Source organism: Phoenix dactylifera, chromosome 18 (assembly GCF_051530095.1).
Source record: "Phoenix dactylifera cultivar Ajwa chromosome 18, Ajwa_hap1_PhDact_Kaust_v1.1, whole genome shotgun sequence".
In the NCBI taxonomy this organism is placed as follows: domain Eukaryota; kingdom Viridiplantae; phylum Streptophyta; class Magnoliopsida; order Arecales; family Arecaceae; genus Phoenix; species Phoenix dactylifera.
The window spans coordinates 19,265,717-19,291,056 of record NC_143207.1 but is presented as its reverse complement, the minus strand read 5'-3'; the positions used below and the strand labels follow the sequence as shown (position 1 = coordinate 19,291,056).

Genomic DNA, 25,340 nt, shown 5'->3' with positions numbered 1-25,340 from the left:
GAATTTAAGCTCCATATCTGATTTAGCTCTACTTTAAACATACCTAAAACTAAAAAATTAATTTTATTCTTATAATAAAAATTAAATCATCAAGAAATCCAATACACTTTCTCTCTCTCTCTCTAAAATTGAATGTACTGGAGAAAAAAAAAAGTAGCCACCAAGATGGTAGCACTGATGGAACGGGTGTTGGCTTCCATTGGGATGGTCCAGGTTCAAAACGCGCAGGTGTCGATTAAATTTAGAAACCGAAAGCCTCATATTTGGATGCTGCCAGTGAGAGCGCTACTGGTCTGCTGGTATCGAGAGGGCGCTGGAGTGACGTACTCACATATGGATGATGAGTCCAATAAGAGGAGCCCACGAGTCGGAGAGGGTATGCGGAAACTTGCAGCCTGCATCGAGCATTTTCTGGTAGAAGGGGGGCCTAGTGAAGGCTACTACGCGGGTGAGGTTCGTCTCTCCCCCCTCCCCTCCTATTTTTCACCTAAAAAAGAAAAAAAAAGAAAAAAGGGGTATCGCATGAAACGGCGACATCTCCAAAATCTATCGACACCACCACACGCAATCTTAGGAAATTGAGATATGTATTTAGTTTAAGATGAGTAAAAATTCCGGTATCTATTATAATGACATGACCCCCAGGTGAAGTTACGAGTCTCTCCTCCGCTCTCTGGATAACTCCAGAGTCCAAACAAAGCCCACGAAAGAACAAGAAAGAAAGAGGGGAAGGGGATTGCGATAGCGACTCCCCCCTCGAGAAAAATAAATACCTTCCGCTCTTCCTCTGGGGTTTGTTTGCCCGGATCTCGATCCAATCAATGGCGTCCTCGTCCTCTCTCTCGCTCTCCTCGCTCCCCCTTCCTTCTTCGAGCGGCCTCCGATCGCGATCCCATCGAGATCCGGTGGCGGCGATCGTCTCGATTCCGGCGAGTCGGTGGTGGCAGGGGAGGAGGGGATCGGCGGTGGCGGTGGCGGCGTCGGCGGCGAGGAAGAAATACAAGGGGACGGTGATGCGGGAGGAGAAGCTGGCGGGGATGATAGAGAGGAAGGTGGAGGAGGCGAAGGCGGCGTGCGAGGGGGAGGAGGGGAAGGGTTCGGATGGGTGCAAGGTGGCGTGGGACGAGGTGGAGGAGGTCAGCCAGGCCATGGCCCACCTCCGCCGCCGGCTGGCGGAGAGCGATCGGGACCCCCTCGAGTCCTTCTGCCAGGACAACCCGGAGACCGACGAGTGCCGCGTCTACGAGGACTGATCATGATCAGATCAGATCTCTTCCATCGATCGCCTCCTCCTCCTCCATCCATCCCCTACCGTCCGTCTATAAAACGAAATTAATGATCTCTGTTTCTTCTTATTGTATGTTATCTTTGACAAGAAGCTGATCTATAAATATTAGCAGTTGGTTTGCCGATTTTTTGGCGTGTTAACTCTCTTTAGATGATTAATATCAATAATTTCGTACATGATTAAGCTATAATTATGCGAAGGCGGTGATGGAAAGGGGCGAGAAAGGGGGCTTCTCACTTTAATTCATAAAAATTAGATTATTTATTTATTTGTTTATTAAATTAAAATAATTATTTATTTAGATCGAGATGAAATGATGGATAGGGTTTGCCAATCTAGGAAGAGAAAAACTTTGTATTTTTTATATATTTTTTATTTTATTTATTTACATTTTTTTTTGTTTTGGAGTGGAATTAGATTATTGCCTCGATTGCTAAATGATGCTACTTCCTAGTTTTGAGAAGCAGCAGAGTCCTTTAATGGTTCTAGCCAAGGTTAGCAACCTTGATTACAATAAAAGTCTAGAATGCAGCCAGGCTTGGTATTGTCTCTCTTTTTTCCCAGAAAGAGCTCTCTGGCTTTAATAACAACAAGAGGAGAGCTGAAAATAGGTTCAGCATTAGAAGACTAGGATTGCAAGTCTTGAGTTCAACTACTAGTGTGGAATCTCTGAATCATATTCTTTGCCCATAGCATTAGATCTTTGGTTGTGATGCCAATGAAGATATACTTGTATTATAATTTCTTTGCTCCCTTTCATTGAATCTTGTCATCGTCGTCGATTTGGGCATGTGGACTCCGATAAATCAGCCAATTTCTTGCTCAGCATCATGTAATTGTTGCGAAGCCAATTCGGTGGATTAAGGAGCTGATGATTTTTTTGGTTGGTGCATTGTGGAGATGATGATTGATATTAGGTTATGCTGCAATGCATGGAAGTATTGGCGTTGCTTGCGGATATTAGTGTGATCCATGGTGGATGATAGAATGCTAAGTTGCCAAGCCAAAGAACTTTTTGTGACGGATTTTCCTTCACATTTTATCATTATTTATTATGCTTCAGATTAATATAAGATTGATTGATTAATCTAGCTCTCACTTGGTACACAAAATCTCTATTGTCAAATCTTCAATTCCAGCTTGAATCCTAAACATGTACTCATGTAGCATGTGGGTTGGAGTCATAGCGTCTATGAAGGATTTTTGAAAGGATTTATAAGAAAAAAAAAGGGAAAAATACATCAAGCTGGAACTCCTATGCCTAATGAAAGGATTTTTCAATATAATTTAGAACACCAAACGTCTTACGTCTCCCGAGGTATGGAATTAAACATCATTTAGGATCAGTTAACTACCTAAACTGGCCTGGACTTGATTATAAGCACCAAAACATAATAAAATGTTGACATTTTATGATTTGCAATATTAACAGGCGTTTTAAATCCTCTAATTCCTTTCTCAATGTATTCTCCTTATTTTTCAAGAAAAGAACTCATCTCTGCTGTTTAACTTGTTATGATGCAATATGAGGTTCCATCACCTCCATTGTTCACCATGGCCACCTGCTTACACATCCGCACTTGGCATCCCTTCTCTCTCTCTCTCTCTCATATCTTTCTTCCAAACACTTCATGCATGCTCCTATCTTTCATAGTGACCAAAAAGTAGTATGTCTATTTTAAAGTTACATAGCAGCAAAAAAGTTCAAAAAAAAAAAAAAAAAACCCTAGCAGCCAAAAAGGTTTTAGTAATTAATAAGAAAATCATAGTTATTCATGCTTCCTCAATCATGAGCTTTATGTGTTGAATACTAGTAGTTAGAGCTATTTATGTGTGAATATAGCATTTTACTTCATTGAGCTATTTATCCCACTCCTGTATATCCCAGTGATTGAAGCCTCTATTGTGGATGTGATATATGCATGCAGTTGGTGTGTCACACCCTCTGTAATTAGACCTTCCACCTATGAAACACCGCAGCAGGAGTAAAGGGACTAAATATTATACATAATATGGACAAAACAGCAACAACAACTCCTATGCCATTGCTTTCACTCTTGACACAAGAAAACTTCAGTCTCTCAGCACCTTTCATAACCAGATCAGACGAAAAAATCACTAGTACTAATAATTACTTTATGTCCCCTTAGGTAGCTTATGCCACAATCTTATCGATCTATCATTGAGAAATCTCAAGCATGAATGCTATGTTTTATCTTTGATAGGTTATGTTATAATTTCATCATTTTTTTTTATTATAGAATAATATTGGAAATACCATCAACTGTTTCAAAAGTAATGCTATATAGAGTGCCTACTTAGTACATAGGAAAGGATTGGTGTGATACACAGAAATGGTTGTATGGAGCTGCCATGTCAGCATTTGATGGGCTTAAGAATTTTTTGGTGCACACTTATGGGTATCCCAAGATATTTTTTATTATTCTACAAAAGTAATAAAATAATCTGTTAAAATATTCATTGAAAAAGAGAAAAATAAGAGAAAAAAGAAAGAAAAAAATGATTTTATTTCTCTGCTCTGTTACATTCGATACATCTCGAAGGTTATATATATATAGATTTTATATAAAAAAATAATATATCATAATATATAATCATGCTAAAAAAAATATTATAGATAATATAAGTTGTTATATAATTTTTAAAATTATGCTGATAATAATTATTTATTTTGGATGGTCTTTCGGTCTGTCATTCTCTTTTTGTCTGATAATATATATGGGGTCCTCGGGACTACTCTTTCTCGGACTCCACTCATCATTGAAGAAGGTAACAAAATCTTTGGCAGCTGAAATGCTCCGCTGCTTTCTTGGAATTCATCTACTCTTTTGGAACCGCACGCGAAAACTACTAAGCACTCGGCCAACTCTCTATCGAGCAGCTGAAATGCTTTAAATTTCTCGACCCAGGAATTATCAAATCTCTAACAAAATCTCAACCATCATTTATGCAAACATATATAGAAGAACCGACGCAGAGAGTAATATATTTAGCCATCACTTGAGCCAAAAAGAAGAGAAAAAAGGGGGAAAAGAACAAAGATCAATTTAACTTCAGTTTGTCTTTGTGCTGTCCTAAAAGTATATGGCATGGGGAGTGTGATCCACCACAGAATGCCACACTCCCAACTCCATGGAAGCAGAGCTTGCCAAGGCATGCTTTGAGCATAAGCTCTCGGTGCCTGATGAAACTCATGGCGGCGACGAGAAGGGAGCACGAGCGCAGCGAGCTCAGTGGCTCCGAGCTGCAATCTTAGGGGCCAGTGATGGCCTACTGTCCACAGCTTCTCTCATGCTTGGAGTTGCATCAGCCAAGGAAGATCGCTGGTCTATGATCATCTCTGGGGTCGCCGGCGCCGTCGCTGGTGCATTCAGCATGGCCGTCGGCGAGTTCGTGTCGGTGTCGATGCAAAGGGACATGGAAATGGAAGGAAGAAAAACGAAGACAGTCGAGCAGCCTACGATAACTTCAGTTACTAAAAACTTCATTCCGCCACCGCCACCGCCACCGCCACCGCCACCGTCGCCGGCCATACTAGCAGCTGCATCACCGTCGCTGGGGAGGTCGCCAATGATGAGAGCAATTGCAGCAGCTGGAAACAAGGAAGCAGTAGGCAAAGATGATGGTGGAGAGTCGCTGCCAAACCCGGCCAAGGCGGCGGCGGCGTCCGGGGTTGCGTTCATGGCTGGTTCGCTGGTGCCGCTCCTGTCGAGCGCTTTCATCAGCCATTATTCGACAAGGGTTTTGGTGCTTGTTATCGCGACATCGGTTGCTCTGGCCGGGTCTGGAGGACTAGGGGCTTATCTGGGTGGGTCTCAGGTGAGGTCGTCGGCGATGAGGGTGCTGATCGGAGGGTGGCTCTCAATGGGGGTCACGTATTTGTTGCTTAAGCCCCTAGACAAAGATGACGGATAGATGATTTAGGTGCATGCCTTCTTCTCGCTCGGTAATACTACTATATATATACACACACACACATATATATATATATAAAAAGAAGAAAATGTTGGGATCGTCATTCTACGTCCTTCTATAGCTCAAATTAGTATGTCATGTATTATTACAAGTTGATGTATCCAGTCTTCTCTTCCTCCATTTTAATTGTACACTCTTGATTCAAGGGAACAGAGGAAGAGGACTAGATCATGCTTGCATGAATACGGGCTATACGAGCAATAAGGTAGGTGGTTCTTTCTATTGATGTTCTTTCGAGTTTAGAGTCAGATTACTCATGCTTGAAGTTGCCCTAGCTAAGAATAAAGCGTATCTGAAAAAGGCTGGATGACGCAAATTTTGGTACATGTAATTTTAAATTGAGAGTTAGCCCAATAAGCAAGGTAGATGTAGATGTATCCTCATTTTCATTCTCTCTTGTAAGCAGGATGCAATCAGAGAAGCAAACCCATCAAAGTTGGACATATCAATATATATATATATATATATATATATATATATATATATATATATATATATATATATATATATATATATATATATATATATATAGACAACTACAAGTAAAGATGGAAGTCCTTACATACTCTCTTCGTTTAACTCCTGATATTTTAATTAGACTAAGGGTCCAAGTCGATTCAAATCTAATTGCAAGCACCATGATCTGCTCCTAGCTGGTCTCAATAGACACGTACTGCAATGTATCCACTCTGATACCATTTGTAATAACCTAAGATCTTATCCAAAATGTATTACTTAGATTTCTGGGTGCTGTATAAATATCCAAAATCTATTCATTACATAGCTGATGTGAGATTAAACACATGTTCGCATGAGTCCACATGAGTCCTCACAACTGGCATTCTGCTTGCATGCAGTAATACAGATTTTTCCATTTAAATGTAGAAGTGCTAACCGTGGTGCAGAGAAGGCATTTCTGCGATCCTTAACTGAATGGAAGAGCAAAGACACTTTATTCATTCAAACGATGGCACCTAAGAACAAAATATGGCAAAGCCAGAAAGGGAAATAAAAAAAATAAATTACCACAGTGGTACAAGTCAAGCCCTGCTTTCTGAAACAGAGAACATCTTGGACGCTATGTGCTGAGAGCAAGGCTATTGTAGACAAACAACACCATCACAACCTGGTTCCCAACATATCTACAAGAACCTATACTAATCTATGAAGCATCCAGACTTCCAGTGCAAGATTATAGTTTTCCTATGAACCAATCTGCTCATCAACTTGACAGATTTTTTTTTTCTTTTTTTTGTTTCCTGAAGGCAGTAGGCACCAACTTGATAGATTTCTTTTTCTAAAAGCAGTAAATACCTGTGTAGAGAGAAACAAAAATCAATCAAACACTTGTTTCTTCCACGTCATTGTTTCTTCTATTCCATGCAACAGCGGAACGCCAGCGAAATCAGATGCCTGATGATTGCTGTTACTGTCCTCAAGTTCTCTTAGAAATAAATAACAAGCAAAAATTTGTAATTGATTTGAGGTCAGCTTTATGGGTGCTACTTGAAATCGATCTCATTACGCACATAGATTTCAGTTAAAGATCTTGTTGCATCAGAAAGCAAAAAAAAGGAATGCCAGACATACATTTATAAATTGCATTAAAAAAAAAACTCAGAGGAACCAGAACAGCATATGGAGATCTCTTGAAGGACTAACCTTTTAAGATCATTCATCACCAATGTTGCTGATCAGAGGAAGTACAGAATGACAAAAAATGTTTGTCATGCAATCATTCCTTCTTCGATGAGATGATCAACATCATCTCAAGGAAGGTTTCTGACTTGAGGATCAAATGAATCAAGGCTAAGAGCCTGATGTTGTAGAACATTTCCATCTCAGTCTCCACCGTTGCATGAAAACTATTGGCGAACTATTAAGTTGATGTCCAGCAGCCTAATCTTGAGAGAAATTCGAACAATGGAAGCAAGTTCACATGAATTTATTTAATATGAGCATAGAATTAGTATTTTGCATGAATATATGTAACCATAACTACAGCCACAAGAAAGGCTATAAAGGATTTAAGTCAGGTGACTCAGGTCCAGGTCTGGCTTATCCTAGATTCAAACAGATTTTTAAACTCAAATCCGATCAATTTCCATCATGATTCATGTCAGGTCAAATCCCTTTTCATGTCCTCCCTGTGGAGGGCATAGATTTAAGAGAACCGACATCCCAGACTTCTGAAAAGTATCTATTAGTAACACCATGTCCACCAATAATTTCTAATGTTTAAAAAAATCTTTTTGAGGAACCAAATTTATTTGATAAGTAATATCTAGCACTACTAAGTACTAACTAATGTTAATCTGTAATTCTTTATCATGAATATCTGTGACAATAGGGTCTTCTGTATGAGTTTCATTATATCAGCTACAAAAGCCCAATTCTTAACAAACTTCTATTTTCTGTCATAAAGAAGGTATGAAGAATGAGTGCTAGTATTAGAGCACAAGGGTGAAATTGAAATGGTTTAGTAAACGGTGCCAACTGAAATTTTTAATTTGGTTAACTCATATCTATATATATATATAATTTGGTTGCTAAGGGGTGTAACCACTGCAGCAAGCCCTAGTTCAATATGGTTCACTATATTCCAGTTTGAACTAGGACAACCAGTTCACTTATTATCATGACTGAAAATCCTCTAGAGCCCTTGTTGTAACATTCCTAAAACCATTTTCTTGTTGTACTCTAATGCACATTATTCACATGTACCTGCTGTCTTTCTGGTGTCCCTGAAGTGGAAACACTAGCTTCGATCGCCTGCTAATCTAACACAGTGTTCGGTAATTCTTCTGTATATTTATCTTTTTCTGGCCAAAGACCTGTCGGCGTTGGTTGTCATGCTAGTGTTTTAGCATACCACAGTAGTAGATGATTACTAATTAAACAGAGGCTTGCTTTCATGCTACTTTACAGATGCTTCGACAAAGCTGAGCCTAATCTTATTTGATCAGATTTGACTGATGGGTAACTATTATTTTTTTTCCCCACTGAGAAAAGGTGTTAATATGTATTGCAATTCCTGGTCTTTTTCTCCAACTGATCTGATCCATCTTTGTCATAAAATCTATTTCAATGCAAGCAAAAAATTCCCCACTTCACTCATTGTTGTATCACCTGTCAGAATAGCAGTTTCTTTCATATATTACCTGAACAAACAGCTATCAAGTATGTATGTTGTTTCATATTATTGATATGTAAGAAATTCCTTTTCATAGATCCTAAGCTAATTTAAGTATCAGGTGAAGGTACTTTGAGCTGAACCAAATTGGGTCCAGATGGCATAAATTTTGTATGTCGAGATCGCATAGGCATGAACACATCAACAAAGAGTGATTTAGTCCCAGTTCTTACGATGCAGACGATTCCACCAAATTTAGTTTGCTCATGCAAGTTTGATTATCTGAAAGTTACATATGTTCTAGTAAATAAGCTTGCCTAACCTTTCCTTAGGATAAAACAAAATGAAGAGTTATGTACCTTCTGTTTCCTTTGTTAATGTCCATGTCAAGCCACAGTCAAGCACATATGAGAGGGCTTAACAAGGAGTGGCTACAAACATTAGTTCTCACAGGAGGAGCATATTCTTTGGTATATATCTTTCACAAGCAACATTCACAGGTCACATACATTGGCAGTTGTGATATACTAAATAGATCCAACACTGAGAGACTGCCAATATGATGTTGTCATCTTTTCCCTGCTTCATTGCATCTAGTTGTTGGATCCAAGACCAGGCAACATAAGATAATTAAACCATTAAGTTCCTCAGCCATTCCCATCTCAAGGAAAATAAAAGAAAGCATCACGAGATCACATGCTGCCTTTCAAAGGTCCTAGCAAGCATTGTCTTTTATCTCAAGGAAAATAAAAGAGGTGATATCTAATGGTAAGCCAATCATATGGCAGGTTTGCTGGTTATTACACTTAATTCACATGGTCTTATGTCTAACATAGAAATTCCCACTATTTCCACAGCTCTTTGTCCCATCTTTGATGCAGAAAATATGGACTAAGTTGATGAAATGTCAACCTCATTATCTGTCAATAAATCCACACCATACAAGGAAGTGGAGCCCCATTTATATGCATGCTTGTGCTGTCTATATATGGCTGTATACTTAATTTTTATGATGTTTGACTTGGTTTGTAGTGTTGCTTATGTCTGGTATTCTCTGTATTACTATTAATTAACTCCTTTTTTGGAGTATGGACACAGAAATTTTTACCCATATGCAGCTTAGCTCCATCGGTCATTCATTTTATGTGGGGAACTCTTCATTTGTCACGGCGACATGGCTAGTTTTTCAGAAGTAATTTGGTGAGGCAGATTTACTGAATTTGGCAAAATGCAGAAATTTTGGCGATAAATTTGAAAAGTCTATTTTAACTCAGAGGTGATTTTCTAAAAAATTCACTTTATAATCAATTTTGCAACACAAAAAAAATGCGAAGTGGAATTTTTTACAAAATCCACTACTCGAATAGAGAGGGAGCAGGGGGAGATTTTAGGAGCATTATGCTATTCGATTAATTGAAGAATGCGAAAAAACTTTTATATCTAGCAGAAACATGCAAAAAGAACAAGCAGAAGTGTCGAAAAAAGAAAGAAAACTAGCAAGGACAAATATGATGAGCAGCATCATTTATAAAAACTGGCAAGGACAAACATGATGTCTGGCATCATTTATTCAGCACCACAAAAGTTTCATGAGTAAGCCATGGATAATTTATGATAAGGTTGAGACTCATTAAGTACTTGATGAACATTTCAACTATTCAGGCATAACAAGCTAATTATTGAAGAATTTTATTAACATGGCAAGTATTTTTCTTTTGAAGGAATAATAACAGGGCAAATATTGAGTAAGCATTTAAGAAACACCTCAGCTCTGGTAATACAACTCATACTAAGTGCCTCCATCTGAGTCCATACCTACAGTCACCCTTGAACCATGACAACACATCTTTGTCTTCTGCCTTCTATCTGGGGTCCTATATCTAGACTATGAGAATTGTATCATTCGCCACACCGGCCGAGCCTCATGTGCTTATTTATGTAGGGACATGGATTGATTCTGAAAACATAGTATGTCACCATTTTAAATATGTTGGTCACTTTCGCAACCATCATATTTAATTTTATTGGCAATATGGATATTACTGCATTAATTATTTTTCTTTGATCCAAACAAATAGAGGGACCACAATCCTTAAAGAAAAGAATATAGGGACCCCAAATGCCAGGACTTCTGCTGCAGCAGGCTCGCCAGTTGCCGACGCAGAGAGACAAATGACTTGCCTTCTCTGCCTATGGTGAGGATTGAACAAGATATTTCTTCTTGTTAATGACTGATTGCCTACTTAGTTTATAGCGAAGTTTGGTTTAGAATTGGCCGGCAATAACAGTTAAGGCCAACTTAATCTGCTTTACATGCTGATAAGAGGAGGCCTCCCTTTTATATATCACTGGCAACCTGAACTTTTCTTGAAAGGCATAGCAATCATCACATTTCTAGAAGCTCATGCTTTAAGGGACACCAGAAGTTCCAAGTCATTGTAGGGCTCTTGTACTGAATAGTGATTTGTTATCTGCAGACCTTTCAACATGCTTGTTGCCATCAAAATTTGGATGGCCTAGTAATTTTAATGAGGTCAAGTTTTAAAAGATAGAAAGCCTCTAATTTCATCCTATTAGTCATGACCAGAATTCTCTGACACATTTTCAGTAATATGCAAATAATTTCTTGCATAAGTTTGACGAAACCATGATCATCTTGGGAGGATTGTTTCCAAATGCAAGGCAGCTTCTAAAGAAGGTTCATTATGATTATTGTCGCAATATTTTCCAAGTTAGTGTAAAAGATTTTACTTACAGTTTCATCATGGAAAGACTATTACTAGAATTATTCTCTCTGTTCTCAGATAATAGAACTATATTCTGAATTTTCAGATTTTTTTTCTGAACTTTGATGATTTACAATGAAATTTTTATGGATCATTAGGCAGTTATATTAATTGGAGATGTTGCTGTCTTCTGTTGGTCTTGTGTGGGACGACTTTTCATGCATTTATCTAGATAGAAATGTTATAGTTTTTCTTTTATAATTCCAAACATCAATCCTTTGTTAGTTTTAGATGCCAAACTTGTGACTCCGCAATCAACTTGGATGATGAAAAGGAAACTTGAGGCCAGCACAACTGTGATGACCGGCACCCGGTTCTTGAGGACATACGCAGACTCGTGAGAGAGTTTGGCTCCTTCTGTGTGGCAGACCGGATAGCCTCATATGCTGCACATCATTCTGAAGAGATTCTCTAAGAGAGTCATGAGTCTATTTCGGCCCTGTTTGGGGGAGCTTTTGGAGGGCCAAAAAGCACTTTCTGGCCCTCCAAAAGTACTTTTAGGGAAAAAAGTGTGTTTGGTAAAATTTCCAAGAAGCTGTTTCAGCTTTTGCGGGAAGCTGAAAACAGCTTTTTGGCAGAAGCTCAATTTTGGAGCTTTCCGAAAACGCTGTTTTCAGCTTTGTCGGGAAGCTGTATTTTTGATCAAAATACCCCCATTTAAAAGTTTCTTTTTCCTCCTCAATCCCACCGCCTCTTTCTCTCTCACCATCCCCCCTTTCTCTCTCTCTCTCCCTCTCTATCTCCTCCTCCTCAATGCCGTCGGCCCTCCTCATTTTTTTTTTTTTTTTTGGGAGGCAGCCACCACGCCGGCCACCCGTGGCCGCGCCCCCCAGCCCCCACCCGAGCCCCCCGCCGCTGCGACCCACCACACAGCCGAAAAAAAAAAGGAAGGGGAGGAAGGGGCCGCCATGGCCGCTGCCTCCCCGGCCGGCCTGCCGTCTCAGCCCCCTCCCGAGGCCCTCCCTCCCCCGCGGTCGCCGCGGCACGCCGTCCCGGCCCCCTCCGAGCCCCTCGTCCCCCGCGGTCGCCGCGGCACGCCGTCCCGGCCCTCTCCCGAGCCCCCTCCCCCCGCGGTCATCGGGGCCCGCCGTCCCGGCCCCCTCCCGAGCCCCCCCTCCCCCGCGGTCGCCGCGGCACGCCTTCCTGGCCCCGTCCCGAGCCCCCCTCCCCCCGCGGTCGTCGGGGCCCGCCGTCCCGGCCCCCTCCCGAGCCCCCCCTCCCCCCGCGGCCGTCGGGGCCCGCCATCCCGGCCCCGTCCCGAGCCCCCCTCCTCCCGCGGCTGCCGCGGCCCGCCATCCCGGCCCCCCTCCCGCGGCCCGGTCCCCCTTCCGGCGCCGCCGGCTTCGCGGGAGAAGAAGAAAGGAGAAGAAGGAAAGAGAGGAAGGAAGGAGAAGAGAAGAAGAAAAAAGAAAAGAAAAGAACAGAAGAAAAGGAAAGAAAAAAAGAGAAGAAAAAAAAGAAAAGGAAAAAAAAAGAAAAATAAAGAAAAATAAATAAATAAATAAATATGTATATAAATGAACGAATAAATAAATAAATAAAATAATAAATAAATATATTTCAATGAAATAAAATAATAAATAAATAAATAAATAAAAATATTAGTAATTATTTAACCAATTTTTTCACCTAGTTAGAAAATTTGTTAGAGAAATAAATGGTCATCAAAAGAGTAAAAAATTAATTTATACTAATAATTATAATATTTTATATATTTATTATTGTATTATACTATAAATATAATATAATATAATATTATGTTATGTTAAATAATTTAATATTATTTTAAATTATTATCCTATAGTATACAATGTTATAGTACTATATTATAATAATATTATGTTACATTACATTAATATTATACTATATCATATATTTATGTATTAATATATATTATATTTTATTATGCACTATTGTATAATACTAATAATGTCCTTTATGGTCATTTTGTCATACAAAAGTACTTTCTCAGTTTGTTTACCAAACAAATGTTAAAGTGCCACAGCACTTTAGAAATGTAGTTACCAAATAGCAAACAGCTTTTTATAAAAGCTCTACTTCCAACAGCTCTACTTCTAACAGCTCTACTTCCAACAGCTCTACTGCCAACAGCTCTCCTAAACAGGGCCTTCTTCCCTCTCCGTCAACTTCTCTTTTTTGATTTTATTGGTTGCACTCATGCTCGACTAGTGTGAGTTGTCGATATATCAGGAAAAAAAAAGGTCGGCTACCTAAGTTTAATCATGAAAAGGATTTTCGAAATTGGAAGTAGATGGAGTAGGTGAAAGGTAAAACTTTTTGAGTTTGCTTAGGCGGAGGCTGTGCATGCTCCATTTGTTCTTCTCAAGTATAATTTGTCACAGCTGAACTGGTCTCTATTGGAGATGAAACAGAGCACTTTTTGAAAACAAAGCAACCAAGGCTTCCATTTGCTGAAAATTCCTACAATCAAGGTTGTGGAGGATCATGACCAACCTCATCGATGTGAATATCAGACGGTGAGCCGGTTTGATGACTTAGAAATGCTCATCCTGTCAAGATTTCATCATTCAGCGGTGCTTGGATTTTTCCAACGAGACATGGAAAACTATGCTATAAAGATAGCCAAACAAACCTTTAAAGGTCAAAGACATCCTTTGCAAGGGAAAAATTCCTCAAACCATCTCCTTATGGTAGTGTGAAAGAGCTAATAGAATACGACAAATTTATTTATATATCATATATTTTTTTACACCCACCGCCATCGCAAAGGAAGTGCAACCCTCCAAGCCATTCCTGCCTCTTCCAGAAGCTGACACCAGATCCGACAAGCGAGTATAACAAAAGGCAACATGTAATCCTCAACGCGCTCGGTTTGGATCCCGGAAAACCGAGTTGTCTCCCGGTCCAGCCGCAATACATTTCAGACTTTGGGCTCGTTTGGTTCGCGAGAAAAAAAGTCAAAAAAATATGGTCAAAAAAAAAAAAATAATAAGATGTTTCTTGTCTAGTTAAAGTTTTCAAAGAAAAAGATGAAAAAGTTGTATTTTCATAAAAATATGATTTCTACATTTCACGAAAAAATATTTTCCATGAGAAACATGAGAAAGTAACTTTTTCATGGGACGGAAATCATTTTATTTTTATTTTTTTAAAAAAAAATTCTTCAGCATTAAAGAAGCATTAAAGAGGTATTAAAAACCTAATTTTTTTAAAAAAAATAATAGAAATTATACATAACTTTTCAGAAAAGTGGATGGCCAACCAAATATAAGCACTTTGAAAAAATGCTTCCCACGAACCATACAGTAACGGCCGACCTATCGCCGAAACCGCGTGCTGCCCCGCCCCTTTGTTAATCTTTTGATCTTTATTTACCATAAAAGGCATTTCGACGTATCTGAAAAACTGATTTTATTTAAAATAGCTCTTTTGAAAAGAAAAGGAATAAAATTAAATTTCTTTAACTATTCATTCCATTCAAAACAATAACAGCTCCAGCTCTTAAAGTCTCTCCCCCACTCTCTCTCCCTCTGTCCGTCTCGATCTCGATCTCTTCCTATCCAAACCCTAATCATAAATCACTAGAAGAGAAGGGAATAAGAGGAGGGACGGATCGGATCGCCTTCGGATCCGGCGACCGGGGCTCCAGATCCGGCCATCGGATCTCGAATTCGGAGTCTCCGGACTTCGCGGGAGGCGGCGCCGCTGGCCCCGGCCGGGAACCGTAAGTATACTCCGATCTCGAAAAAAATCTGATATTTTTTTACTCGTTTTGCTGCAGTTTCTATCCGCGATCTGTGTGTGTGTTTCGGGTTTTTTTTTGGTGATTTTGGTGTTCTTTCGTCTGGGTCTGAGCAATGACGGCGGATGCGAAGGAGTGTAATGGTGGATGCGAGGGGCAGAAGGTGGAATTCCAGGGGAAGGTGGGGTTGGGAGCGGTCTTGGAGGGAGATCGGAAGCGGAAAGAAGATTATAACGGCATTGCGTGCCGGGAGGGGGAGGAGAGCGGAGGAAGTGGGAGCGAGGGTTCGGATGATCCGGCCGAGAGGGATCTCGATCCGGGGGAGAAAGTGTTTCCCGTGGACGCCGAGGAGAGCCGTGGCCCGCCGGCGAATGTGGGTTCCTTGTTGGAGGATGTGGCCTTCGGAGATCGGGAAGCGAGTGGAGAGAAGGGAGGTGATCGCAAGGGGGGTGTTGATTCTGTTGTGAATTCTGAGAACGGGGTGGAAGATCGGAAAGATGAGACGGCGGTGAGTGATTCGGCTGAGGAGGAAACGATGGAATCCAAGACAAATACTGTGGCGGTGGCGGAGGCGGAGGAGAGCAAGGGGAAGGAAATTATGTGCCGGGGTGTCTTGGAGGACAATAATGGTGTGGCCAACAATGAATTGGAATTAGAAGAACGGAAGGAGGAGATTGTCGCTATAGAGACCGAGCTCCGGGTAGAACCAGAATATCTTGCTGAAGTACAAGAGAAGTCGGAGACCACAATGACTGAGACTGATGACCAAATTAGAACAGAATTTACTGTTAAAGTTGAGGAAGGGCAAGAGCCTGAGACAGTGGTTACAGAGACTGACCATCAAGGTAAATTGGACGTGGGTGCAGAGACCAAAGACCAACTGGAATCAGGATCACTTGAAGTAGAAGAAAAGCTGGAGTACATGGCTGCCAGTATAGAGACTGACCACCAAGCAGAATCGAAGTCAGAGGCGGAGAATGTGGTTGCAGAGAGCAAGCACCAATTGAAATTAACATCATCTGTTGAAGTGCACAAGCAGGATGCTTTGACTGCCAACAGAAGCACTCATGATCAAGTGGAAGCCAAATTATCTGTTGTGGTGGAGACACAGGAGCCCCAGATTGTGTTGAGGGAGAGGAATGACCAAGAGCAATCAGAAGTACTTGTTCGGAAGGAAGACAAACAGGAGCCCATGACTCTGGTTTCAGAGACAAAGGACCAAGCAGAATTACAATCTGCCGAAGTAGAGTTGAAAGAGGTGACTGAGGTTGCCGGTGACCAAGATGAACCAGAAGCAGTAGTGAGAGTAGGAGAAGAACAGAAACCTGAGAGTGTGGTCACAGAGACTCCGGCATCTGAATCTCTTCCTCTTGAGCATGAGAAGGCGAGGCTGTCAAATGAGGCTGAAGAAGGTCCACCTGATGAATGCTCAGCTGAAAATGCAGCGTCTTCTGAACCCCAATGCGAAACCAGCTTACAAAAAGCAGATAGCAGTGAATCTGCTGAGAGTCATGAAGCCAGCATTACCTCTCGCCTTGATGGCATGGTGAAGGAAGCTGAATCAAGTGGCGACCAGGAATTTCTGAAAGAAGTCAAAGTCAGCACTAAATCTGCTGAGAATGGTGAAACCAGCCCCACAGAAACTGAAACAGACATTCACAGTGCAGATGGGCCTGGACCATCTGGTCCTGTCGGTGGTGCAGATGTAGAATCAGAAATAATAAATGCTTCTATTAATAGTGTGGTCGAGGTTGAAAATGTTCTGGTTCAAAGTAAAGAAAGCATGGCCGTTTGTTCAAATAATTATACAGGGTTAGATAGTAAAGTTTGCAATGAAGTGGAAATTGAGAATCATGCTGTTGCAATGGAATCAGACTCCAGGATTAGAAATGACTCTGCAGAAAGTGGTGAATATTTGGCCAGCTCTGTTGAAGGTGACCAAGCTACAAGGAAGGATGATGATGAAGAACCTATTAGCGAGGAAGTTGAAGCAGTCAAAGTGATCCAGGCCCCACCAGAGGATCCTAGTGGCTCAGCTCTTGATGGGGAGAGGGTGGATATACAGGGGGTGAAAAGGCAGCCATGTTACATAATTAGAGTCCCTAGATTCACTAATGATGAGCTATGGGCGCAAATACAGCATGCTAAATTGGAACTAGAAGAGAAGACGCGAAGCAGGGATTCTACTAGAGTTTCAGTTCAAAAGAAAAAGGTAGTGAATGCTTACAGATGGCATACTAGTCTTTTGAATTTTTTTATTTCATTTTTGTCCACTTATGCTTGAACTGTAACATTTCTTTCAGGCAACTTGTAATGACTTCCGGGAAAAGTTAGAAACTGCAAAGGGAAAAGAGAAAGCTGTAAGGGCTGCATATAATGCTAAGCGACAAGAAATAGAATCTGTCCAGTCAATGCTTAACAAGATAAAGAATGCAACCTCAATTGAAGAAATTGATAATAAGGTAAAGTCTTGTTCCCCTTCAGAAACATTAATTATTGTTTTTGCATCTTCTAATTTCTTCATTGTTTTGTTGCTTATGTATGTAGATAGAAGCAATGGACCGTGAATTTCAGCATTCGACGATGGGTTTGAAAGAAGAAAAACAACATCTGCTTAATATTAAGCAACTGAGACAACGTCGTGAACAGTTATCTTCCAACATGGGCCCAAAATTAGAGATTGATATGGCATTTGACCAAAGAGACCAGATTGAAGAGCGCTTCAAGGTATATATTATTTTCAAATGTGATTTTCTCATGACCTACTATATTTGATGTACTTAGTTTTTAAATTGGTTGCTTGCAGACTTTGAAGAAGGAACTGGATTCCCTTAAAGCTGATTTATCAGAAGCTGAAATAAAGGGAAAAGAGGCATGGAAAGACTATGACGATGAAGTCCGGCATTTGAAGGATCTACAAGAACAATTTAGAACAGCTGATGAGATTCGTCAAAAAGCATATGGACATTGGAGGAACCTCAAAGATGAGTCATTTAAAAAGGTGTGTTACCTTCTTACTTTAAGAATTCTCAATGGTCTTTGTCTGATTGTAGAGATTGTAGAGAATACAATTGCTAGCATGATCAGATGGTCTAGCTCTGTTACTGAAGTTCTAATTTTTTTCCTTTTCCAACTTCTGGCATGCTAGTTGTGATTCTAATGGGTATGATGGAGATTTCAATTATGAGTCTCGACTTTCATGCTAGATAGACTGGATAAGAGACACCTATAATATCCTCATCTTCATTCTGTTTACAATTTTGAATTCCATCTTTGTTTCCCAAAAGCAAACATGTAAACTTCAAATCTGGCATGATGTCAAATAAAACAGTCCTCTGCATGGGTATAATTGAGCACTTCAGGGTTGCTTTGTAAGATGAATAGAGATACTAAGGGGTTGTTTGGGTACCGAGTTTTGCTATAATGGGTTTATACAAAAACTGAAGTGATGGGTTTTGTGAAAATGCTTGCTTCGGGTATTCTCCACAAATCTGGTTTTGTAGGAACGGCCAGATCATTAAGCCTGAAAAATGGGTGTCCCTCTATTTCTTTTTCTGTTAAAAACCTGCTTTACAGAATATCAGGTTTTATGATTATCTGTTGTAAGAAACGAGGCAACCAAACAGCCCTTAAGATGGGGAATACTATAAATTCAAGCCAAAAGAAAGTCATAGATGGTGGATCTAAGAAGTGCATCATTCTCTAATCAACTCTACTTAACTATATTATATCTTATTATCCTATTTGGTCTTGTACTTAGTCTGAAAATGAATTTCTATTATTTTGCTTTGTACCTCAAATCAATCTTTGATGGAGTAGGATTCCCTGTACGTGCAGCAACATTGAGCATCTCAAGCCCTTGATCATGTTCATATTATATGTAAATAGATCATGATCTTTCATCCTATATTAATTTTTTACTAGCATGGCATACTGGTAAACTTAGGTTTCAGTCAAATCAATAATAGAATGGTAATAAATTTGAACTTGGTTGAACCATGTGAGAGATTGATCCTATTAATAAACCTCATGGGAATAGCTGTTGTCAATTCTTCATTACTGATGATTTTAATGTTGCCTCTAATGAGACCTTGAAAACGAAGTTTGAGGCTCATGAATGATGTTTATTGGGGTCTTAATTTTGGTTCCAGATGTGTAATCAGTAGATGCTAGCAACAAACACAAACAATTTTATTTCAGATTTGAATGTCTAATATTAATTGTAAATTAGCATACCATATCACAAATAGCATAGGCTATCATAATTGGAACACTGGAGTAGTAGACAAGTCTTCAGTCAAGAGAGATTTGAGGATAGTTTTTTTTTCCTGTTATTATCAAGGATAAGGATGTTAGTGTTGGATTTTTGACAAAGTTTGGAAGAATGATCCATGAAATAAAAATAATATATATTGAGTTAACCCCAATAGGGAAAAAATAGGTATAACTGATTGAAATTGTTGTTCAATGTTATGCACTGCACAAGTCTTCCAAGCAAGAGATTACAATATTTCTTTTACTTCCCAACAAATGGAGGACTATAGTGCCTGATGAACAGCATGAGAGGGAATTTGTGTCGCAATGACTGGCGGGATTTTTGCAAGAGATAATTTATAAAGCTGACTTCTGAAACAATGTTGAAGCTTGTTTAGTTGGTGGCAAGGTTTTTGACCTTAAACAGGAAATAGTTGGACCAAGAGACAATTTATGGAGTTGGTCCTTAAGAAATAGAGATGAGGGAATTTTAGATCCATTCAACATTGCTGCACTATTCTGTTTTTGAAAAAAGGAGAACCGAAATAGAGTTTTTGTTCTTTGCTGAGTTTCTGTCAAAAATAACTTGTTTGGTGGGGTCTTGTATCAGGGTTTTCTTTTCCCCCCTTTTTCTTTGAGAATAAAGAGTTGGCATGAGGTTAAAGCCCAGATGTTTTAGCAATCTATCATGGAAAGAAGGAAAGGGAACGAGAAGCAGGACTACTGGGGCTTGGATTGGATTAGAGCCCAGCATTGCCAGCAACTGGCCAAGATTGGAGGAGAAGGGCAAAAAGGGAAAGGAATGATTAGAAGAAGAGGATTAAGTTAGAGCCAAAATCTAACAGCAACTAGCCATGAATGAAAGGAGAAGCGAAGGAGAAAATGAAGAAGGGGAGGAGAAGAATTAGAGGAAGGAGGGAGATATGGTCTGGTAATTGAAGAGGAGAGAAAGCTGGCTGGATCTCTTCTGGAGACCGGGAGTAAATGCTTGGAGATGGTAGAAAGTGGACGGGAGTGGAGATCTGGAGAAAGAGTAATCGGGCACTTGAAAGCAAGAGCACGGATCTCTTGCTTTCACTTTTTTCTACATAAGAGAAACTGGTGAAGCAAACATTTCTTAGTCATCTAAGGAATTTTGTCCTGATTATAATTCGAGTTTGTTTTCCCTGATTATACTTGAGCTTGAACATGTATCCGGGTCATTCTAAATGTCCAAGTGAAATTATTCTTTATAAAATGATTATCTTCCCATGAAAATGTGTGGCCTTAATCATCTCCTATATTTTACATTTTTTCCCTCATGGCTTTCCTCAGCATCTCAACAAATGTTACTAAATATGCAAAATAGGGTTGGAGGACATCTAGCTAATATTTTTTCTGACACTCCAGCAAGCTTGAACAAAATTTACACATGAAAACATTATTAAGAAGGATTGCTTAGATGGCTACATTTACTGCCTAAGCATATCATGGCCATTGAGTCCATGTAAATGCTTTAACACTCATTTAAACACTTAAGCAGTAATGTGGTCTATGTCGTCATTTAATGAACATGGAAATGATAGAAATATGATGGTCATATGTGCCATCTGCAATTGGTAAGCTTTCGAATCCAGTGGAGTGTATACAATAACACTCTAGATTTGGCATGCAGCCCATTTAAATGCTCTAACCCTTATTTAAACAGTTAAGCAGCAATCCAATCCATGTTGTCATTTAATGAGCATGAACATGATAGAAATGTAATAGTCTTATGTGCGATCTGCAATAAATGCATAATCAACCTTATCCACATCAACTTAGCAACTATATTATTTGCTTTAAATATTGACTGTCAAATTTTTGGGTGCAATATAACAGATATGTAGACTTCTGCATTGAATTCCTCATTCCCTGCAGCTGACTTTCACCTTTGTTTTTCCTTTTCTCCGCGCCACGCCCCCCCCCCCTTTCTTTCTATCCAGCAACCCCATCCTTTTTTTTTTTTTCGTTTCCTCATGCTGTCTTTATTTTTCTTCATCTTCATATTCTTAATTTGTTAATTTTTAACTTTTTTTCACAATGTTGTGTTCAACCAATGCTGTGTTCATTGCTTATACCCTTTGTCGTCAATTATGCTATTCTTTGTGATTGCAAAGTGTGATAGAGCAAATCGGGAAGATTTCTGGATGAATTCCATCTCTAATTTGACATTCGAGCTTTATAGATGACCATGATTGGTTGAACAGCTTTGTAGGTGTTCAGAAGAAAACCAGCTAGCCTAGGCCAACGGCCAATAACAAGGTTACGTATTATTGATAACAACATTCCAGCTAGTATTAGAATTGATAGCTTATCATCTATCGTTAACTGTTGTTTAATGCCCATCTATTTGCATCAATCTGCTTAAGGATGGTAGGCCATTTTATACTCTGTTTCTGTTTTGACAGCCTATCTTGAAAATAGACTTTTTGAGTCTAATTAAATCCATGAACAAGAACCTTCTAATTTACAGTAAATTTTACTCTATATGTCAGTGGTCTAACACTCTTTGGTTCCATATAGCCTTTTCCACTCATTGTTCCTAGAGATGGTGAATACTATTTGATGACCGAAGCCCCTTTCGACATTTGATGATCATGTTTAGTCCTGCTGATATCTAGATGCAAGTTGCTGTTTTAATGCAAATGTTTCTCGTCTATTAGTTCCCTTGCAACTTTTATGAGTCCATGATCTTAGGGTATGTTGAGCGGGCAAGAAAAATTATAAAGTATGATTACCTGAATTGCATATCATACCAGGCCTGAAAAAATTTAGTGGCTTATGTAATTGAGAGGTGTTGGTTATGGTATCCCTCATTTGACCTCAAGCTACATCACACACAGAGCCCGAAGAGAAACTTTGTGTGGTTACATATGAAGCACGCAGAAATGCAAATGGAGATGACTGAATTAGCGCAGCCAGCCCACCTCCTTGTGTATGTTTGTAGGCAAACTTCTGCATGCTTATGACTTGATACCCTTTGTTACCTGTTGATAACACTGCAACCCAATCTGCTAGCTTGGGTTCGATGATTATGAGAATCATGAAATTCTGAATGCATTTGCAACTTCTTATTTGATATTTCCTCTAATTTTATCACTATCAGCTCAACTTTCTTTTTTTTTTTTTTCTGAATTTTGTTATAGGCTTGTAGCTCGCATCTCAGTTCAAAATCAACCGTGTATTTTGTTTCTGTCTTTTCTTTTTGATTTTTTCCTTTATATCTTGTTTGTCATCATATTTCTTTATTTTGTTTAGATCTCTATCAGTCGAAGCAACTCTCTTGTTCTGAATTTGAGATTTTTAGCTTTAAGTTCCAGAAGTCACAGTTGTGTTCTTTATGCTGTCATGAATTTGGTGCAGTTTGGTTCTCCTATATGGTGAAAGCTTTAACTGTTGTAAACAAAGCATACTTTTTTCATCTGTGTAGGCTTGGCTTTCAACTGCAGGAGAACTTACTCTAGTAGAAAATGCAACCTCATGTTTTCTTGGAATACTATATGATAAATAACCATTTAAAATAAAAAGGACTACAATCGGTTTCCATGTTACTATTGTCAAGTGATTGTGATTTATTGCGTCTGTGTGCAGAGCAAATATTTTTACATGTGCAAGAGTGACCAGGAAGCTGCAGCAAAATATTTATCTTCCGGGGACAGAAAGGGCCTTTGGTTGCATTGCAGCAAACAGGTGAATGCCTATTTTAACTTCGGATCCGCAAGTAGCAATGTAGCAGTTTCTAATATTCTTCGCCTTACAGGTGGAAAAAATTATGGAGCTGTGGAACAACAATGATGAATTCCGCATGCAGTATGTCAAATCAAACAAGAACAGCACATTGAGGAGATTGAAGACATTGGATGGAAGATCGCTTGGCCCAGATGAGGAGCCACCTGCACCACGTGCTACTGTAGACAAAAGCTCAAGCTCTGTTTCAAACTCATCCAATGCTAACCCGCCTGTAACGGTTATAGCTTCAGAAGCGAAACCAGAGAAGTTGGATTTACTGTCTGCTCCTAAAGAAAAGGAGTCATTTCCTCCCTTGCAAACAGCCCAAACAATTCAGTCTTCTAAATCCAAAAAATCTACCAAGCCTACTTCAAAAGAAACCGTCATGGCTCCAGTTTCTGACAGAGAAGAGGTAGAAGCTGCTCCAAAAGAGAATAGTCGGACAAAAGAGGAAGAGGAACAGGCAAGGAAGATGGAAGAGTTGGCTAGGAAGGAAGAGGAATTGAGAAAGGAAAAGGCTGAAGCTGAGATGAAGGAACAGTTGCGGTTGGAACAGAAGGCCAAAGCCAAGGAGGCTGAGGAAAGAAAGAGGCGGAAAGCTGAGAAGGCCCAAGCCCGTGCTGAATGCCGAGCGCAGAAAGAATTTGAGCTCAGAGAAAAGGTATTTCCTTTTCTAGATTTTAGCTGCTGAGATTTAAAATTTTCACATGGTATCTTTATCTTCAAATGTATCCCTCTTTTGAGATAGCTCTCACATCGTTGTCACTAAAATAAGTAACGTGGATGGTTGTGCAGAAGAAATTAAAGAAGGAGAAAAAGAAAGCAGCAGCAACATCGAATACAACAAATGGAGGTGCCGGAGATCATGCTCCTACTCCTGCTACAGACAGTTGTCCGCCTGAAAATGCTCGGGAACCAGACAACCAATCAGCAACTGCTTCAAAAAGGCCCTCAAGGCCATTGGTAGCTGCAAAGCAATATAATAAGATATCACCTGTTCCCTTGCCCCTTCGTAACAGGGGTAAGAGAAAGATGCGTACATGGATGTGGTTGGCTCTGGCTACTCTACCGGTACTGGCATGGTTTTTCTCCAGAAACTACAGGGCTTTCAGTTTCAGCCTCTAACTATCTGGCTTTCGAGCATATTTATGTATTTACACATATCTTTGTTAGTTACAGTCTATAGAGTTTAGGAGACGTGTTACCAATAGATGAGTGGCAGCCATTCTTTTTTGTGCACTATTCATTAAGCCTTTTTCATTTGGATTGTTTTTATTTCTATAGTTTGCTCTTTTTCATTTGCAATTGAGATTCAGGAGGACGTTGATAGCTGTCATTGTTTGATTTGGACAGATGCTTAATTTATATGTTGCTTAAGTCCATAATAACAGCAGTGATATAGTTTCAGATATCTCCGGTGAATCTTTCAAATAAGTCATATATTGTTCCTCTGTTACCTTTCTTTTTTTTGTTTTTTCCAGAGAGCCCATTGTGTGGTTATAGGATGGACGGTTCGTAATGGACTGGTGTTTGCGGCTTTTAGATTGTGATGTATGTGTATCACAGTCTGTTTATATCAAATAATTGAAACAGTGAGGCTTGTTGATGGGGATCAAGCCTTTACTTTCCTTTGAATGCTATTGAGATTTTCTGTTCAAACTATTTCTGATTCAGACTTTAAAACATATGTATGGAGCCCCTGCACCTTATCGAAACTTGCAAGCGTTGGTCTTGATCCATGTCAGTTCTGAAAAATTGTAGGGTTCTCTAGATCTGAAGTAAATCAGAATTTTTTCCCGTGCAGATTTTTTGTACATTAATCCCTAAAATCTTTTATAATCTTAATACTTTTATTTTTGCCATATTCCTCTTGTGCACGTTTTTTCGACTTTGTCTAACAAACCATACTACAAAACATGGCTGATCATATGGGTATTTAATAGAAACTTCTCTTTAACTTGGTAGGTATCCTAAGATTAATTCAGAGCAAAATAAGAGAAGGATGACTTAAATGATTTGCGCTAATAAGAAAAAATAATTTGCTATATAAAAGAAAAGAAGGATAGAAGTAAATTGACAATCATATGAGATGAAATACTAATAACTTAATATATCGACCTCTCTTAAAAAGTACACTCCGGAGCTGAGTGTAGCGAAGGAAAAGAAACCATATATCCCACGTTGACCGGTTTGAGATTAAGGCTTAGTTGAGTCGGGCTGAGCCATATGAGTGGTTTTTGGTCATTTGAAATCCAACAAAGCATAAGAAATGGTTATCACATAATTCAGTTCAAATGAATCTCTGAAAGTATTACCTGAGCAATGCTTTTCTTTGAATTCTGAAACTATCCTAAAGCCGAAGTGTTGTCTCGCAAAGGCAGCCTATTTGATCCCTTATCTAGGGAGTAT

At 39.5% G+C, this 25,340-nt stretch overlaps 3 protein-coding genes across 3 annotated transcripts; all 3 read left to right on the top strand.

The window, feature by feature from the left end:
- The first annotated feature begins 703 nt into the window (after positions 1–703).
- Positions 704–1,412, top strand: CP12-3 (CP12 domain-containing protein 3). The gene has a single exon (XM_008800919.6). It carries the CDS (start codon positions 822–824, stop codon positions 1,251–1,253), a length of 432 nt encoding a protein of 143 aa, XP_008799141.1. The 5' UTR covers positions 704–821; the 3' UTR covers positions 1,254–1,412.
- Positions 1,413–3,940: 2,528 nt separating this feature from the next.
- LOC103713889 (vacuolar iron transporter homolog 2-like) lies at positions 3,941–5,745 on the top strand. The gene has a single exon (XM_088714139.2). It carries the CDS (start codon positions 4,442–4,444, stop codon positions 5,222–5,224), a length of 783 nt encoding a protein of 260 aa, XP_088570265.2. The 5' UTR covers positions 3,941–4,441; the 3' UTR covers positions 5,225–5,745.
- An 8,884-nt stretch (positions 5,746–14,629) lies between these two features.
- LOC103713872 (uncharacterized) lies at positions 14,630–24,342 on the top strand. Its single transcript, XM_008800920.6, has 7 exons — positions 14,630–17,139; positions 17,231–17,389; positions 17,475–17,654; positions 17,734–17,928; positions 22,794–22,892; positions 22,963–23,592; positions 23,727–24,342. The coding sequence occupies exons 1-7, from the start codon at positions 15,043–15,045 to the stop codon at positions 24,054–24,056; spliced, it is 3,690 nt and encodes a 1,229-aa protein (XP_008799142.4). The 5' UTR covers positions 14,630–15,042; the 3' UTR covers positions 24,057–24,342.
- The last annotated feature ends 998 nt before the right edge of the window (positions 24,343–25,340 follow it).

What these genes read in the sequence shown, in the direction of transcription:
- LOC103713872 (XM_008800920.6), top strand. Translation starts at nt 15,043, where the DNA reads ATGACGGCGGATGCGAAGGAGTGTAATGGTGGATGCGAGGGGCAGAAG. An exon ending in TTTCAGTTCAAAAGAAAAAG is followed by an intron (nt 17,140 to 17,230) that starts GTAGTGAATGCT and finishes CATTTCTTTCAG; the next exon opens with GCAACTTGTAATGACTTCCG. An exon ending in GGTTGCATTGCAGCAAACAG is followed by an intron (nt 22,893 to 22,962) that starts GTGAATGCCTAT and finishes TTCGCCTTACAG; the next exon opens with GTGGAAAAAATTATGGAGCT.
- LOC103713889 (XM_088714139.2), top strand. Translation starts at nt 4,442, where the DNA reads ATGGAAGCAGAGCTTGCCAAGGCATGCTTTGAGCATAAGCTCTCGGTG.
- CP12-3 (XM_008800919.6), top strand. Translation starts at nt 822, where the DNA reads ATGGCGTCCTCGTCCTCTCTCTCGCTCTCCTCGCTCCCCCTTCCTTCT.